At 40.5% G+C, this 19,117-nt stretch overlaps 1 protein-coding gene across 13 annotated transcripts in view; it reads right to left on the reverse strand.

The window, feature by feature from the left end:
- Positions 1 to 19,117, reverse strand: part of LOC113158578 (disabled homolog 2-interacting protein) — a 120,842-nt gene that overhangs the window by 38,499 nt on the left and 63,226 nt on the right. The window contains exon 1 of one of the 13 annotated variants that reach the window (XM_026354577.1): positions 6,543 to 7,014. The exons of 11 other annotated variants lie outside the window; for them this stretch is intronic. Coding sequence is in view for 1 of the 2 variants with exons in the window: in XM_026354576.1 (XP_026210361.1) it covers positions 613 to 635 (23 nt within the window). In the remaining variant the exon portion in view is untranslated. Of the gene's footprint in view, positions 1 to 612; positions 763 to 6,542; positions 7,015 to 19,117 lie in introns of those variants that run through there. One more of the 13 variants, XM_026354576.1, reaches the window with a different exon arrangement.

Genomic DNA, 19,117 nt, shown 5'->3' on the forward strand with positions numbered 1-19,117 from the left:
GTTTTTTACTTCTTGACCTGAATATTCAAACACCCCTGTGGCATTGGACAAAGAAACAGTCAAACATTCAAGTTCACAGGGAGAAAAAGAGGGCAGAGAGTTTCTTCCCACACAAAATGGCAAAACTCTGATACAATATCTACTCCGAGATCTCTGCGAACACAACTTTTCCCACTTTCATTGTTGCTTTTTTATTAACACCCGATTTACACAGGTGAAATAACTTGAGCGCATAATTGGCTCTAAATAGTAGAGTATGCTGTCAATACAAAGATCTTATTTGCACTCTAAAGCTAACGATTTGCCTCTGGCAGCGAATAGTTTTCATGTTCAAGTCTCAACAAGTCTCAGCACGCTCCCCTCCAACTATTCAGCTGTACTGCAGTTATCCTCCATCTATCTAGACCTTTTGTTACATTCACAATTCATATATGAAGCACATTAAGGCATTTATGTAGCAAGAAATAGTCAGTTAAAACCACCAATGTACAGTCCTAACCGTGGGTGGATGCAGAGACAGAAGTTTCTATAAACCACAGTGTGCAGCTGTGCTGTAACCATCCACAGCAACAAGCACTCACATGAAAAGTATTAAAACGAAATTGCACTTACGATCTACTGAATATGTGAAACATGGTCCAGTAGAACCTTTCCGGACTGAATCCCCAAAACACAACTCGAGTGTGGGTTGCATTCCTCAGAAGTGGCTGGTCTCAGTGTTTTCCCAACTATTTTTGAGTCTCTGGGAACGTGGCTGGAGCCTCTGCCCTCTGAGTTACACCACACAGCTCCCAACGGATGTCTATTGCTACTAACACGCCCCTGTCCACATCCCATTTAAAAAGACAGTGCTGTTATTGAGGACAAGCCTGCCCATACTCCAGTGCAAACTAATACTGTGCAGTAATGCATAAACCAAATCGTGACTTGGAGTTTTGGAGAAGATACATTTTCAGGGTGTTGGAAATAATTCTTCAATACTAAACTACTATAGTAAAGCTAATAAATGATCCTATGTAGCAAATATATTGTATTTGATATGTAGCATGCAGTTTTATTGTAGTATACACATAGCATTAATATCGTTTATGTTTGAGGAATACTAAATTGAACCAAAAATAGTGTGACAGAAGAGAGAAGGTGTTTGCCTGTTATGAAGTTATTTAGGTGCTAGTCTCTGAGAAATCCAGCAAACTCTATTTTTTCTCACCAGAGTCAGGCCACACAAGACACAGTTGCTCTGTCATCATCGGATCTGTGTCCCCTGTTTTTTTCTCACACTGACATAAACCCCAAGTTTGCAGCCAGGAAGTCAGCCTGCCTCCTCCTCCCTCCCAGTTTCCCCGTAACAGGAAACAATGGCTCTGTCTTCAGCACCACGCTCTGTGGGAAAATGCTGGGTCCTTGGCCGGAATGAGAGACTCCAGGAAAAGAGAGAAAAAAGAAAGGAGAGGGGCGGAAGGCAGAAAAAAAAGGCAAAGAGGGTGTGAGGGAGAGGAGGAAAAATGAGGCCAGCCAGGTTTAGGGAGGAGACAAAGCACTGCCAGATGTATAATATGGTTGTTTTCACATAGCTGGCGACCCAGTGAGGGGAGACTGATGTCACGGCCGAGACATGCCCAATTCAAACTGATGTTTCAGCAAAGCCCCAGAAATGCCAACCAGTTCCAGTTTGGCACTGACCAGTTACAGTATTTCTTATTAAAACGTTCCTGAGCAACAGAAGAATTCAAAAGTCTGCAGAAATTACATAGACATCTGGTCTACAATCACATTCATTGGGAACTGTACAGTGGAAAACTCTTTGAACCCAATTATATGTGGTCCAGCTCCAAAACAGTTTAAGTATCACTTGGTAGGTGAAACTGGGGGAGGTTTAATGTATTTGTTCCTCCTGATGCAATAGATTAGAGTTATTTGCTCTTATCACAAGTACACAGACCTGCATGCCTTGTTTTGGAGAATGCCTGGGTAAAGGTTAACTACAAAGCCAAGGCAAAGCATGGAGACTACACTCTGGGGGATTTCCTCATTCCTGTGGTCTGGGTCGCGATAATATTATACATCAATTTGGTTGTTTGGAGTACAGAGAAAGGCTATTCCAACTAGATTGTCTATATATAACACAAAACTATCTCAAGATCCTCATTATTCATATGAAAATGCATTTTGGACAATGGCCCTCTGTACTGAGCAGGTCATGTGTTTGCACGACTTCTTCATGTGTATATGTACGAGTTTCTTATGCATGCTCACAGATACAAGAACAGAAAAATATTTATATTCCTTGTGATTTTGTGAGTAAAAAATCCATGTCAAATTGTGCCAAGGAGTGTGTGGGTGGGTATGTGTGAGGTCATGAGCCAAGTGTACAGCAGCAGACTGCAACAGTAAGGGGTCAGGAGAGAGGGTGTGATAGACCGGGCTCTCTCTAGATGTCTGTAGGCAGTCCCTCAGAGGCCTCAACTGAGTTGTAATTCCCCTGCTAACTATTAACCTGTTTAGTAGAGCACCACCTGTCTGCACAGAGGTAAAGAAAAGGAAGTTGAGAAGGAAAGAAACCGCTAAAATATAATAAGTGGATACAGTACATTCCCGGCAAGCTTCCACAAGTCCACATCACAGAGAGGTGGGTGGTGGATGGAGAGGAAGAGACATGTTGGACAAGTAGATGTTGATAGAGGGCAGGGAAGAGGAGGGCAGAGGGAGAAAAAGATGACAGGACTAAGAGAAGAGCAAACTGTACTCACATCAACACTCCAATGACTCATGGAACAAAACATGAATGTCGCTGCAATAAAGAAGACGGCAAGACCAAGAGGAATAAATGCTACTGCACTGAATCTGCACTGCAAGTTTCATAAGACAGACAAATTATTATTATTATTATATATACTGCTGGATGCCAAATGTTTGTCAAAGCCACTTACTACTTACACCAAAATAATACTGAAGAACTGAAGAATAACTTAAATTGTACAAACAGAATAACTGTTAGTTTTTATTTCATCAATTTTTTGGTCTTTCTGTTCTGATCTATTGCCAAATAATATAAAACATCACTAGCCCTAACACTATAATACACTGTATTATATAATAGGACATTTACATTTATAGATTTTATCCATATCCATCCCACCCTACTCTAATGTCAACAACTGTCTCAGTGAAACTGAGTGCACACACTACCGTCTTCTGTGAGACCCGAAATCACTGTTGTAATGTAATTATTGTAATGTCAGTTTCCAAATCTAGTCAGGGAAGAGCTCGATCAATGTGATTCAGTGCTACTGCGCAGTCAGTCAATAGCTGCTAAAGTGTTGTTAAAGATCAACCTAATCCAGAGACAGCATCTCTTCTCCTCCAGAGCAATAGAGACATTTAAGATCCCTCCTTCCATCCCTTCTGTCATCCTCCTATAGCCTGCCCTTCATTTCATTTTTGTAAAGCAGCTTATTGTGAAGAGACTAACAGAGAGATAAAAACAGATGGGAGTAGTGACATGAGCTCTCCAGTGTGTTTGTGTAAAAGAACATATATAGACAGAGACAAAGAGTATGAGAGAGAGGAAGGACTGAAAGAGACCTGTGGGACTGATGCTTGAGAGCTCTCCTCTCCTGTTGTTACTATTGACGATGTGCTCTGGCCTTCAGGGCAGGAGAGAGCGAATGAGTGATTCAATTATTGACAACGGTCAACGCTGCCCCATCATGAACATATGCTCCTCTTTCACTCTCTCCCGGAAAAGCGGGGTTGAGGAGATGCAGAATAATGTTACCGAATGCCTTCGATGCAGTCTAGTTTAATCATCTTTCATTCAAGCTAGACTGAAGCTGATATTCTGACCTCCAATTCTGCAATAGCACTTAAATCTCAAAGTACTAAGCTTACTGAATACAAGCCTGTGGAAAATTAGACATATTTGTGGAAGGCCTTCCATTCTCTATTCTTTTCATGATGGAACCACATACAGTATGAATTTGCCGCTTGATCATTTCAAACTTTGCTAGTTCTTCCTCTACATAAGTAAATTAATTAATTACAGAAGTAAGGACACTTGCAAAACATATTCACAAAGACCAAAAAGAAACTACCACTGAAATAAAAAACACTCTTTAAAAGAGCGGGGTTAAGAAAACAGCATGAACAGAGTGAACACCTGGCTTCCTTGGATGCTCATGTTTGTGTGCTCATGACTAAGTATTGTTGATTAAGTGTTAAACTGTGCCCGTTTCTCCCTCCCCCTTTCTAAAGCACCTCAGACCTCTTGACCCCTAAGTTGAGTAGCCCCCGGGTGTTGCATTGCATGGCACTCTCCCCCCCCTCCCTGTACATATGGTCTGATCAAATGCTCTGCTCCACTTCATCAGCTCTCAGTAAATCAATGAAAATCACAAAGATGATCTTCGACAGAGTAATTACACAGAGACAGAACACGCTGATAGTGATGTGAAGAGGCGGGGCGCTATAGCGGAAAGGCACCGTACAATGCTAAGTTCTGCATGTGAAGTGTTCTTGCGACTTGCTGCAACATATACAATATATATATAAATACATCAGTGGTTTTATTTTGTAAAATGGATTTTCTATAGTCCAAGTTCAGTCCAAAAGCAGGAATTAGGTGCAGCAACCTAGTAGGTGAATGAACATTGCATAAGAGGTTTAGCCACCCAGAATAAACTAGTACACAAAATATTGGAGCATAAACAATTCCAGACTATCGTCTCTCAAATGCTTTGTCGTATCAGTTGTCTTCTTTGCTTTCCTTTTTCACACAGTTTCTTTCATCTTCATTTCCTTCCCTCCTGCTTCAACTGCATGTTTAAAGCTGTGAAAATGACTAACATCTATAATTCCTGCTCTCCCATGTCTTGTTTAGGTGGCTAGCCAGCAAGCTCTAACCTAAAATAGGACTGTTGGAACATACTACCATGCACGCTCAAAGCATATGCATATCTGTATATAGTGCAATATGTGCACAAATATTAATATGCGCCGAAACATTTGCTCATGCATGCAAACAGATACAGTACCCCAGGCTGTGGGAAAAAGGAATCACACTGAGACTGCATATAAACACAGACTGACACAAATGCTCGTAGCATAATGTGTAGAAGTCGAGCTGGGTTTTGTTCTGACGGGCTCAACAGCAGGCTACAATCAAGAGGACCACCAGCTGAGCACTCAGGCTGAAACATATCTGCGTAGTGCACTGAATACAAAGATAACACCATCAAATTATCATTTATGTGTTTACTAAACCAAAGATGGCTTTCTCTTGTGAAGCTCACTCTAAGAAAAAAAAAAAAATGTTTAGTTGACTGCTGTTGTCAAGGCGAAACTGTCAAACTAAAGCGTGTCTCCATAAGATGACAGGGAAGTTTGTCTGTGTTAAACTGTTACAGACGGCCTCAGTGTTTTCTCCATCTCCTTAATGAGACAAATTAAAATGAAAAAGCACAATTACTGGAGTAACATATACTTGACGTGTGACTGCTGACAAATTTCATAAGTGTAAATAGCAGGCGTGTACAGTATGTTTTACGCCTATGTGATCACTGCTGCAATTGTAAATCTGTGTAAACTACATTAAAGCGGTGGTTTATGTTTGTGGAAAATCAAATTATGAGCAGAAAATACACTGAAATAATCTGTGGAATGTAAAATACATACATCTATATCTAAGATAGCTGACATGATGATTTGTAGTGATTGACTAAATCCCATTTAACATCATTAATTTAGATCTAAAATAAGAATATACCAAAGAGCAGATTACAAATAGTTATTCCCTGAGGCCTGGATGTAATGATGACTAATCATCAACAGAGAATTTTCCACTTATCTCCTCCTCTCTTGTGCAGACAATACAGTGTATCTACAATGAAATGAGCTGTTGATCTTTGAGACTCTCAAACTCTGTGTCCTTGGGCCACATGCCACTCTTTAAACTGCTAATTGCCTGCAACATATAACTCGGACTCCGAATTTGAGCCAAAATCAGCGGCTGACCTCACAGTGTGGCCCAGTCATCTGATTTGTGTTAGCTGGCTGCCCTCTGTCACACAGGCCAGCTTTGTGCGACTTTGTGCAACATTTGGGATCTGGTTAATGCTCAGTATCCAAACTCCATCTCAAAATGATCATCTCTGGTATTAAATATATATATTATCACATATCTATGAATGCACTAGACTCTGAATGAAAGCCCTTTGGGAGTTAAAAGCAATTATATAATAATGACTGAGTGTCCTGAATGTACGCAGGATGTAGTAGAGTGTGCTCAGGAGAGCAACCTCCCTTGCACTGTCACTGATAGAGAGAAGCAAAGGCAGGATAGGACAACACAGCTGGAGTACAAACGGCACACAGAGGCAGAGGAGCGGAAACAGTCTTAATGAAGTATCCTCTACACGCACGAGTCCACATTTCTATTTGTGGCCACACACTGACATGAAATATAATCTCTCACTGCATGAACCCCAGCAAACCAACGCACAAAGGATGGAAAGTGACATGTGAAAAAACAGGGTAACACTCACCAGGCATTGTCAGAATTCCACAGAACAATTGAAGGCAGGCGGAAAGAGAAACCGAGGCTGAGTCAGAACAAGAAGAGGAAGAAAAAAAAAAAAAAGAGGCAGGGATGGATGAGGACTGAAGCAATTTCAAAGCTCCATTTTTCCCCTTTTGCTGTCGATACAGGCTGCTGCTTGCCTCTTCTCTTCCTTACTTCTGGTTCTCTTCCTGACTCATTCTCTCTTTCCTCCTGCTGCTGCTTTAAGGCAAGGGGTGGAGAATAAGCGCTACAATGCGCTCCCTCTATTGCTGCTCCCTCTCCTCCCTTTTTCTCCCACCCTTCTCTTTTGCTCACCCTGTACAGAGCATGCCCTACTTCCTGTGTTGTCTCTGAAATGGGACACACTCTCTTCTCTCACTTCACATGAATGAACCTAAGGATATCCTGACACTTCGCTCTGATTTGGGAATGATGACGATTAGTCTCCTTTTCTCCTCTGCTGTTTCTCTACTTCTTATTAATTCCAGCCAAAGCGTCTCCCTTTCACTGTCAGTGATTGACTGCACCCATCTCTGTTTCCTTGAGAAGGGAGGAGCCTGCATATGGTGTGCGGGGGAATTGTGTGTGTGTGTGTGTGTGTGTGGTGCAGCCTAGTGTGGCCCTGCCCCCCTGTGTGGTTCCTGTGGGAGTGTGTGTGCTCTTTGTCCTGTCAACTCTGGTAAGAGGTGTGCTGCTTTCCCTGTCAGGCACTACTGCTGTTGCACTTGCCACCACTGTCGCTGGGGCTGGAGGGGATTGCATAAGCCATCAACCAGCCAAAAGTGTGGACTCTGTTCAGCTGGGAGACTAGGAGTCTTGCTAGGGTTTAGACACACACACACACACACACACACACCCCTGTACACATGAGGTTGGAGCTCAGCTTTGGCAAATTGACTTGGCTGATGGGGCCAGCCAAAGGGTTGGTAGTAGTGAGACTGGAATGTGGATGTGAGGATTTTGCCATGCTCAATTTGAGCCTGGATTGAGAGACTGGCAAAGAAGATAGGGTGAGTTTGCGGTTATTTCTAGAGCTTACACACTGGCAGAGTTGGCACAAGGGGACAAAAGGCTGGGCAAGACACACCGATAAGGCATGACAGCTGTGGAGAGCTGGTTCAGAAGAGCCACGGCCACTAATCTGCACTGCCTGCACGTCTGCAATGATGTCATCAAACATGACATCACCCTTACCCCTTATTTTCCTGGACACATGACAGACACACACATCCCGCCCTCCCCCACACACACAAGTTTATGTGTAAACCAAATGACCACACAACCGGGGCGTGGAGGAGGGTACGCATGCTAATCTCTGAGTTCACACCCTCTCCAAACAAAAGCTCAGGTCTCAGGCAGATTCTAATTTCACCCTATTTTACTCCAAGTGTGTAAGGTTTTAGTCATTGATGTGTGTATATACAGTATATGTGCTATATATAACTATATAATGAATACAGTTTAATACAATGATGACTAGTTCATTAAACACTGTGATCAAAACACCACTTAACTGCAATAGTAATTGTATTGACTTAAAAGCTGCAAACAACAGCTTAATCTCAGCATGGCCTATTCATAGTGAGAGTAGCAACAGGCTCTGGGGAGGGGTGAGCAATCTGTGAATGATCTTTAAAAAGAGACTGCAATATATTGTATAGTGTGCTGTGATTAGTTCATTCAAGAATTAAACATGCATTTGTGTTAACTTGCTTACTAGACTTGCTGTGGGTAATGCATTTACTAACACAAGCTTTATCAGTACAGACTGCTGCAAAAAACAGACCCGTATTTTACATTTGCAGTATACTCTGCAGAAATATAGCAGCTTCCTGCGGCATGCAGTAACACAGAACCAGACTCAATTACACACATAAGATTGACACTTATACGCTCACACTTCTTGCAAAAGTCAGGCAGGAGGTGATATTTATGTTGATGTGATTAAAAAGTGTTAAAAACAACAACAGAACTCCTCTCCTGCATATTAAACTGTATGAGTTTCAGATTTTATACTATAGCACATGAATCATTCTTATCACTGGGCTGCTTGTTATTCTGATGCAAACCCCCGGTTCACTGCTCTCACCGTTAATGGAGGCATGGCCCAGACTGTAATGATAGATCAGTAAAGATCAACCTTTTTTTAAAGCTTAATGAAGGTCTTATCAGGAATGCTTCTTTAAAATCTTTTAGCATGGCTCCCAGCTCCTGTCCATTCATATAAAGTACTGTTTCCCTAAATCATCCTATCATTTTAAAATCTAAGCAGAAACTCCTTTTTGGCTCACTTAATCCTATTATGTAAGTCTAAAGCAAAGCAAGTACCACTCCTCTCACTTCCCACACACGAGCCAATCACTAATCGCCCTTCCTTTTATCAATCCAATTAGCTGCACCTGTAACACTCCAGCTTCAGTATCTGATGCCAAGATTCAATCACCACCTTCCCCACCACTGCCGCCAGCAGCAAAACTCCATGTAGAAGCAGAGGGATAATGCTCTGGTGTTGCTGACCAACAATAAAATCTAATCAACACAGCTTTGTATCCATGAACTGATTTGATAATAATAATAACACACATGCAAATGTTGTGAGGAGAAAATATAGATGCTCTAGATGAAGGTCAAAACAGTGAAGTTATATGTAAATACACCAATTAAAGCTGCTTTTAATTTTAGCCGTTAAATTAAATAGTGGGTGCTTTATATCCAGGTTGCCTCTCTCTAATCAGATACAAACATTGCTGCTTTATTATGTAAACATTTAAACGTTCTAATGATAAGCAAATCACATTTTTTCTAACACCTCTCTCTGGATGTGACATAGATCTGCATGAGATAAAGAACGTGGAACGTTGGTAAAGAATGAGAAACTTATATATATATATTATATTATATAATATCTGGCCCCAGACACAATACAGTGACAGCCCTCAGAGAACATTTTATTATACAGAGATACTGAGATTCATCTGACACAGTCTCATCTCTCCTTCACTTCATTGTTTGTTCCTCTATTCACAATTCTCTAAGTAGTTAGTATGCAATACAGTGCAGGGACTGTCATCAATAAGGGAGTCAGGCTTCAGGAACCAGTCTGAGGCTGGGCATACACTTGCTGTTAACTACATGGTGATTTACACAACATGGCCCCCGTGCACTGATTTGGAACACTGGTTGTGCATGATGTCAGAAATTAATGCAGCCCATAGTGCTGATCATGACTGATTCAGAAATGGTCCTTTATTCAGACTATAGTGTGAAATGAGACCTGAACTGTACCTTTTTAGTTAGTGATAGGTCATCCTTGTGCTCAAAGGCACATGGAGACCTACACATGGACTTCGATACCTCGAACCAGTTGAGCTTCACGCCACATATACCAGTTTCTCTTTTCTTTTACACTCTGCTTTAGCTATGAGAGATTAATAATATTATATAATATATAATATATAATTATTATTATAAATATAAGAAAGCATGATGAATAACAGAGACATTGACCAGAATGGGTTGAGAAAAGATGTACTATATAAATATGTAAAGGAAGTTGAGGCTGAAGAATTCATTTAAGAATAAAACAAAGGCTGATAAGAGATTCACATAAAGAATACAAAACAGCAGATTGCAGAGATTGAATACAGAGGAATAATAAGAAGCAGTCTGAGCTGAGTCTGAGCTTATCCCTGCCTGTACCTCCCTCTTGTCAATGCGTTTACTTAATAAACATATCGGTCACTGTGGCCGAGCTTCAGTACAGACAAACCTGTACACCGTGACAGTCTGACCTTGATGAGGCAGTGTCTGGAGGAGGCACAGTAAGTGGTGGATAATGAAGCACACCAGGAGCCCATCAAGCTTCATCGCTGAAAGTCTGAAGTGCTCCATCACTCCAAGGTTTCCTAACGTGCTTCCTAACAAAAATTAATTTATAATAATTTAAAATAACTGCAGTAAAGTGCAAATGCACTACAGTAAGAGATAAACACAAAACACTAACCCAAGAAAAGAAGCTGATGTAAGGAGGCAGGTCATAAGACAGTGGTTTTTACGCCTTGAAGGCTTCCAGTGATGCAGCATTGTTAACACATAACACACACAGAAGGCCATTCCAAAAGCATGAAACATTTTTATGTATTTCGAGGAAAGAGGAGTTGCAGTAGTCCTGTGGACAAAGACTGTGCACTGACCTATATGACATACGAGGCGTCTGAGTGATAATCAGATGATTTCTCTATCTTTACAAGCCAGACTGCACACAACTCTGACACCTCTGAATACCCTGCAAAGAACATTTTGAAAGGCTTTTTACTGAAAGAACGACACACATCTCAGTGAGTTTAGCAAACCAGATGTGATTTGGATCAGCTGTGATGCAAAGTCAGAAGGAGAGTGGATGGAAAACCATCTTGATCTGTGATTTATAACTCAGCACTTCACTGCTGGCTTGCATCCCTAGAAACTGAAATTAGGATGACGCTGATCAAGCCATTGACATTTGGATGGCCTTTTCCAAATTTTCTAAAAATACTGAATAGCCAGATGGTGACTATCTCTCCTCCAACTTAAGACACAGTTAGTATTCTCTTGCTCCTCACTCATTCCACTGTGAGATTATTAATAATATCACCTCTCCTACGTTTCAATGTGTGATCTCTGAAAAAACAGAGAAGCCACCACTCTGTAAAATCTTAGTTTTCACTCCTTACAACTTGTTGGCCTACTGAATATGGTTAAGTCACCATAGCTCATATTAGGCAACAGTTGATCATAATGGCAGTTAACTAAATTGTGAAATTGCAGCTATTTTTATTTTATTATGTGAACTGTTACTCAGTTTGGATAAAGTACCGTGATATTCTAACCACAGTATGCACCCTGATAGGGCGGCTGAATTTTGCAATTGATTGGCTTTTATTAGTCCATGGCAGAATAAAAACTCCAGCAGACTACGATCATAAGCATTACACATCCACACACTAAAATGGGTGAAAGAGAGGATGAGCAGTAAAGTGGCAGAGAGGCCTGTTAGCAAAGTGAGAGTGGTGAAAAAGCATCTAGAGCCATCGCCAGGGTAATTTAGTGGGTCTGTAAGAGTCACTCGGTACCAGCTGGACTGTCAGGGCCGCTGAACTCTTGCATGTGTGTAGTCAATATATATATACTGTAGAATATAGAGTAAGCTATCAAGGTTTATCTCTGGTCAAAAAGTTTACCTTGTTAGTTTATGCAGCCGTTATTTCAGGTGACACTGCAGATTCAATTCATTTCCAATATCAGAACTCACCACTGTTCCTGATCAAACAGATCTGGAACATCATTAGCAAACATTGGTGTGTCTACTCTTATACTACACAACGTCAACTCTATATCTCTAGTTTTCCTAGAGGGAAATATGCATTCTTCAAATTTAGAACTACATAGTAATTATTCAAGAAGGCAACAAGTTATAATATTTATAATATTGGTGCATGATAAATAACTGAAAAGCCTGCAACCAGATTAAAGAGAGGTATGAGTGAGCAAATGAGTGTTTGCATGTTTACTGAGCAGCTGCTTAAAGGGATGCGCAGGGCGCTTTGATGAAGCCCTCTGTATTCCTGTCACGCCCAAGGCCCTATCCATTACAGCTCATTACCCAAGGAGAGAATGAAAGAGAGGAGACCCTTGGCCATGCTTGCCCAGGCTCACATAAGGCCCAGCAGGGTTAAACATCAACCGGGCTACCAAACCCAACCAGCTGGGCAGGTGTCAATAGCACTAGACTTGCTCCAGGGATGATTCTGCTACATATTATACAGACAGTAAGTGATAGGAATAGCAATATACAGCAAAGCTCCATAGAATATAATCAAAGTAACACCAAGAATTAGAATAACACTAAGTAAAGCTCACACATTCTGATGAGAGATGCATACTTTTCCTGAAAGAAGCAAATAACAAGTCAAAGGTTTTATAACGGTGCTGAACTGAGAAGTGGAACCAAGGCCATATGAAATCTAATTGCACATTAGCATATTGTAATGGAAGCTTCAAGTGCAAACAGTTCCTGAAGTTGTCTGAGGAACTGTGCTCACAGCTGTTAGCTGAATCGGAAAAGATAAGTGGGTTTTCTGGAGGGTACAATTTGTGCACTTAATTTTTCAGTTTACAAACTTCATTACGGAATATAATGATTTTAATAAGCTGCAGGTGGATAAACTCTTGGACTATTGGCTGTGGTGGTTGTCCACAATTAACAAACCTGGAAAATATAAAATAATTAATATAAAATAAATACACTTTTCCTGTCATGAACTTCATTCAGGGGGCTGACTTTGTCTTAGTTAAAATACTTTAACTACTTTGCCACAACATCTAGCCTTGGATATCAATTTACACAACTTCGTCTTCGACTGACTCAGAAACAAAAACACACAGTCGTGTCTAGGTGCTAGAATTTCAAAACTGAATACCACTTCTGTCCTTGACGCAAATGAAGAACACTGTTTATGAGAGCACGACACATCAATCTTTTTAAAACACCCACCACTACCTAAGCACCTAAACAGCAACATGTTGTGTTGCTTCTAAATTAATAAAATCTTCATTAGATTAGAAAGTGACAATATCATAAAGTCTTACTGTCATCACCAGATTAGAGGCTGAGTTTGAGATGCTACTGATGGGTTTGTTGAATTCATACTAGCCTGTATGAGACACAGCTTAATAATACACAGAGGTAGATGAAACCGGATCTGTACAACACATTACTATCCTGAGAAGTCTGTTTCATCTGCACCAAATCATGCTGATGCATTGCAAATGAGATGTAATAGGGGAAGGATGCCAAAGAGAAAAAGTATTCTGCTTAATTATACTGCTGCAATGAACATAATGAAAGCTCTGCTGTTGTTTTTCTTTAGAGGGGCAAAAATAGATAAATAAATAAATAAAAAAACTGTAACTGATCATTTGATTGTTGTTCTACTTCTCTATACAGTGTTCAGGCCCACTTCCATGCTGTCTGTGTACACAGGGCGTAAGGAATGATCACTGCTAAATGCTGAATCAACATTTAAAAAGACTACGCAGTCGGTAAATTAATATATCAATAGTTGCATCAGATGATTCCAGACTGAGCTGATAAAATGATCACTCCTCTTATTGATGAAAAGACAAAGCCGGTGTGTGCGTGTGTTGCATTGCCAGGCATGTGACCTTAAGCCTCAAGGATGAGAGCGATGAAATGCTTGGAAGGATGAAGAGTTGGTAAAGGACACATTTCCCCAAATATGATAACAGGGTTGGGAAAAAGCAAACAAGGACAAATATGAACAAGACGAGAGGTGAAGGTGATTTTAAACTTTGGACAGGGAGAGGTGAGAAGATGATGAGACAAGTCTGTGAGCGCTGCATTTGATTTGAGTTGGTGGAAACCCACCAGTAGACCGCAGCTCTTAAGTATTAGCATGAAAGGAGCTGATTGCAGCGGGACAAGGTGACAAATGATAGCAAAACGGAAATGCACCAGAGAGACAGATGAAATAAACACAAGCGCAGGAGGGGAAAGTGAAATGGGAAAAGAGGCAGGGCTTGTAATATGACAGGTTAATAGATGTTAGGTGCTAGGAGAGCAAAAGTGAATGTCAGCAAGTGAGTGAGATGTAGAGGGAGATAGGAAGAAAGGATGAAGGGAGGGAGCAATAGAAAAGGTTGGATATTACAGTTGGACCACCTGGGGAATGTTTACAGAATTTAATAACTCTAAATGTCATCACTTTATTGGATTTATGGATGGATGTCTCTGTCTCCCTCACTGTGCTGGTCCCTTTCCATCTTTCTCTCACACACACTGTATACACACCAACACTCCCACCTGCAACAATTACCATGGTACCCATTGGTGTAGCTTTATGGAAAAATGACAGGGGGTTTGTATCAAGGGCTCTTGAATCCTGTTACAGGCAGCCACTCGGTAGAAAAGCTCCTTATAACACATGCTGACGCTGTACTGCTGCTTATCTACTTTATATGGTGACTGGAATCGTAACATTATATCTGTCAGTCCAAAGGAAGCTGGAGACTATTTGTCCAACACCGTAAAGGGTTTAGGTACCATTAAAGTCTCTTTGTATGCTGCACACCTTTCAGCATTATTAAAACTGTTATAAGAAGAAGTTCCTGTTGATCAAGTACGGCATGAAAACCGCTTGTCCGTCTTACCATCTAAAAAAGAACACATCTTAGTCAACACTTTGACTGCTTAATCGCTATTTCTAATAACATGAGCAGTTAATCACTGACAGACTACACATACATGTTAAAGTAAATAAGGGTTTATCCACAAATTTAGATCCCTGCAGTGAGAAAAAATCCTTTGCAAAAGCTTTTACACCAGATGAGATGGACTTGAAAATTGCAGTGATGAACATCCTGACATGGTCATGAATGTTTTTAAATAATGTGCATCATAGAAACACTCTCCTCTTTATTAAAGTTATTGTTGTTATTATTTTTGTCTTAGTCATAGATTTCTGCATTTTAATGTGTCCATCTATTTTCTATTCTTACTTATCTATAAGATTACTCAGCAAGCAATATATAGTTATATATATATATATATATATTATATAGTGTTAAACAAACATATAAAATACAGTATATGGTGAACAGAATAAAGTGAGACGGAACAGGAAAGAGAAATATGGATGTTGGAGCCATTTTATCCATCTGCTAATATTCAGAGCTGAGGTCTGTGAGTGACAGCAAAAAAGGTTTTCCTGCTGTGTTACAGAGGCAATCTTTCCATAAAAATGCATGAGTCATTGGTGCCCACAGTGCTGAGAACTGCAGTCACACACACACACACACACACACACACACACACACACACACAAATATGCACATGATTACAGAAGAATCACAAGCACATAATCACAATCAGTGAGTTCCATTCAACCACTAATGTGACCACAAAATCCTGCCAGACAAGTATTGCCATTAAACAGTAAAAAGCTGCATAGACACGACGGCAGGAGGTTGGTACTGTCGACAGCAATGATGTCATAAAAGGTTTGGGTGCATTCATGGAGGCTGTAGAAGGCACTAGAACTGTGTATATGTACATAGAAGGTGTAGCCAAGTACTAGAAGCCCAGTTCTCCCAGTTCCTTCACCCAAATTATAGACAGCTCCAACTGCTCCTCACTCTGCCGGCCATATATACGTACTTAATAAGTCAAACAATACACAAATGACCCTGAGTTACAATGGCCAGCAACATCTGGCCTGATGCAAGAGGGGAGGAAAACATTCCTCATTTCCAGTCATTTCCTTCCTGCTAAAACAAAGCTGATTTTAAAGGTTATTAGTTTCTTCACTGCACGTTACTTTTATTTACATGTTACTAATGGCAACTGTTGATGAGCAACATTATTTGCCTGCGTCTTAGTGCACAGCATAAATCAAACACGCATCTGTGAATAAAAGCGCTGCTCCCTAGTCCTACTAGTGTCCAATTCTCCACCGCCCAACCTTAAGATTTAAATACGCACTCATCTATATTGCCAGACAGAAAAGCACTAACTTCTCTCACTTAAATAAACTTCTATTTCTAAAAAGAGTTATATAGAAAGTTCCTATTGAAAAATGTTTACATCAACCCCACCAAACACTCACACCAAACTCTGCCATGGCTAAAGAATCTAAACTCCCACACATGCCACAACCACTGTGATATTCATCAGCATGTCCTGGCAAGGTCCGTGCAGATCAGACGAGTGAGCAACAGCTAGAAAGGGTCAGATAATATCTGATACAAGTAAAATGCATAGAGCACATCAGAGCAGCAGGAAGCAACAACTGGTATTGTCAGCACAAATACAAAGGAAGATGTTAATGTATTGTTCTGGATTATGTGGCTTCACACAGACAAAGTTAAGGTTATGCCATTTAACACAAACTCTATTTCCTTGCATTCTTATTAAAATCCCGGGTCCACAAATGCTTTCCCAAAACTGTTGAAAGTGCTTCTGTGTTCCAGTAAAATATTCTGTTTATCAGTAGCTTCTGAGCAGTGAAGCTCCTATAATTTGACTCATGACTCACTGTACTTGCACTGTAGACCAGGTTTTTATTCTGTTGCCCTAATAATAAGTTCAATGGGCACAGTGCAAAGTAGAGTGAAAATTGTCTGTCCTGATACAATGCCTGTATAAAACTAGTCCTAAGCCCTAGTTTAGCTTCCTGAAAACACATACCAAAGTCAATGAGTAAGAGGTCTTTTAGTAATGATAATAACAACAATAACAGACCTTTCTAAAATCAACAAGTAGGACAATGTTCTTAAAATTGAGGTCATGATTAATGCAAACATAACAAATGATGTCGATCCTTGTGCAGCGGCTGCTACTGCCACGGTGGAATGGGGTTAAATGTATTTATTTTAGGAAAAATCCCACTACACATTGCCAGGTTTCTGCTGTGCTAAAGATAGCAGTGTTCAGTGAGGGTCCAGCCTCTGATTAACAAAGATGAAGGTTTCATTTTACAAGTCCAGCTGCCTCTCATCTGCAGGTCTCTCCTCTGAGACTGCCGGAGGCTACAAGGCCCAACGTTGTCATCACGGCTAACACAAAATAATATACTCCACACTTACAACCCCACACACACTCACACACACATGCATATATATATATATATATATATATATATATATATATATATATATATATATGAACTTCACACATATCGCACTCAACCACAGAAATTATTCATCTGTGTTTGAAATGTACAGTGAATACGAAATATTCACTCTATACACTAGATTTCACATTCAAAGCTGCACATCTGCACACCAAGGACTTTTCAGGGTATAGGATTCCCTCCCTCCGCCTTCAGTATCTCCTTCTCCTCATCATCTCGCTTCTGCCAGTTCCCAAACCCGTCTTCTTCTGCAGTGTTTTCTGCCCTGTGGCTGACAGGGAGTGTCACTGAGTCTTCTCACAGCACATTACTCTCTCATTCTGCATCTTTTTCATGCTTCCTCCCTCTTTTCCACACAAACAAAAGTAGTTCTCACACACACACACACACGTGTTACTATATCCATCTCTTTCCTATTTACTGTAACGTCCTAGAGGAGTGAAAGCACCAGAGTGGCATTTCTGTCTTCTTTTACTACATGAGGATATATTTGTGGGGATCTATCATCATATAGGGGCCATTGTGTACATTTGCAAGTAGTCTGTGTGTGTTTCTGTGAACCAGGTGAGATAAGACACCTCCTGGACATTCCAATTTCCTGTCCGATATTTGCCTTCTTTACAGGGTACTTTATCACAGGGAAGCACATAAATGCTGATAGGTTAAGGAAACCTTACTACTGTCTGAAGAAATGAAGAAAGGGAGTGGAGGCGATGAAGGTGAATTTAGAGAGTGATGAGTTTGAAATAGATAGAAGGGAGTAAGTTAGGGAGATAGATGGTATAAAAAAAATAAGCACAAGTGGGAGAGAGAATGAGAAAAGACAGTGCGACAAAGAAGAGGAAGCAAGAGCTCATTTTGTCCAACTGCACCAGAGGAACATTTCACCATGTTCCACACTGAACAAATGGCAGTGTTCCCTTGTGATAGTGTGACAGTGATGTTAATGCCTCATTAAAAGTATGAAGCGAGGCAGCAACTCTGCTCCAAGTTTTGAAACTGAAAACCGTTGAACATCCCTTCAAATGCAGCACCTCCATTAATTAAAGCCCACAGATGGACACCTTGGTTTTTTTCCAGATGCAGCAAAGGAAGGTGCTGGGAATGATCGCTGTGGCTCGTCCATGTACGGAAAGACCATCAAAACAAAAAAATATTAAGGCAGTGCCAGCACAAGTCAACATAGCCTTGTCTGGAAGTCTAATTGATCATTTGGCCATAGCAAATGTCTGCCAAGGTGTTTAACTCTTGAGAAAATTAGAAAAAAGTTATTAGAAACTGGAAAAGATCACAGCCTGAAGCAAACCACCATCACACTGATGAAAAATAGATTGGTACAGTTCTGAGTCGGAGGCTGGAGATGACAATATTCAATAGAAGCATGTATGTGTATGTGGGGCAGCTTTCTGAATGGAGAAACAGGATGGGTGAGATGACAGTTCTAGTTAACTAATTAACACTATAAAACTATTTCTGTTGAGCTTAAAATTTTCCTTAACTGACAATTATGTAATGGTAGAGTCAGAACCTAAAAAATGATTAAAGTTGCGATGCGAACAGAAAATCATACAGTATACAAAAATCTTCAATCTTGCCAAAAACTTTTTCACAGTCATGTCTTTTATATCTAACACATCTACAGTTTGTGTGCTGTGTCTACTAACAATAGGGAAAAGCATGTATGTGTTCCTGGGAATGGTTGTATTTGTTGGTGCTTTATTCGTGTGATAAACTGTCTTATTTGCCATCCCTCTCTTGGCAGAGGTTTTTGGCTTTGAGGTGATAACCCCCATTTGGGACTGTGAGGGCTCATCATTCATTCATGTCTTTCAATCAGACTTTGATACCAAAAAAGACAGCATGAGGTGTG

The sequence above is a fragment of the Anabas testudineus genome, chromosome 12, assembly GCF_900324465.2.
Source record: "Anabas testudineus chromosome 12, fAnaTes1.2, whole genome shotgun sequence".
Classification (NCBI taxonomy): Eukaryota; Metazoa; Chordata; class Actinopteri; order Anabantiformes; family Anabantidae; genus Anabas; species Anabas testudineus.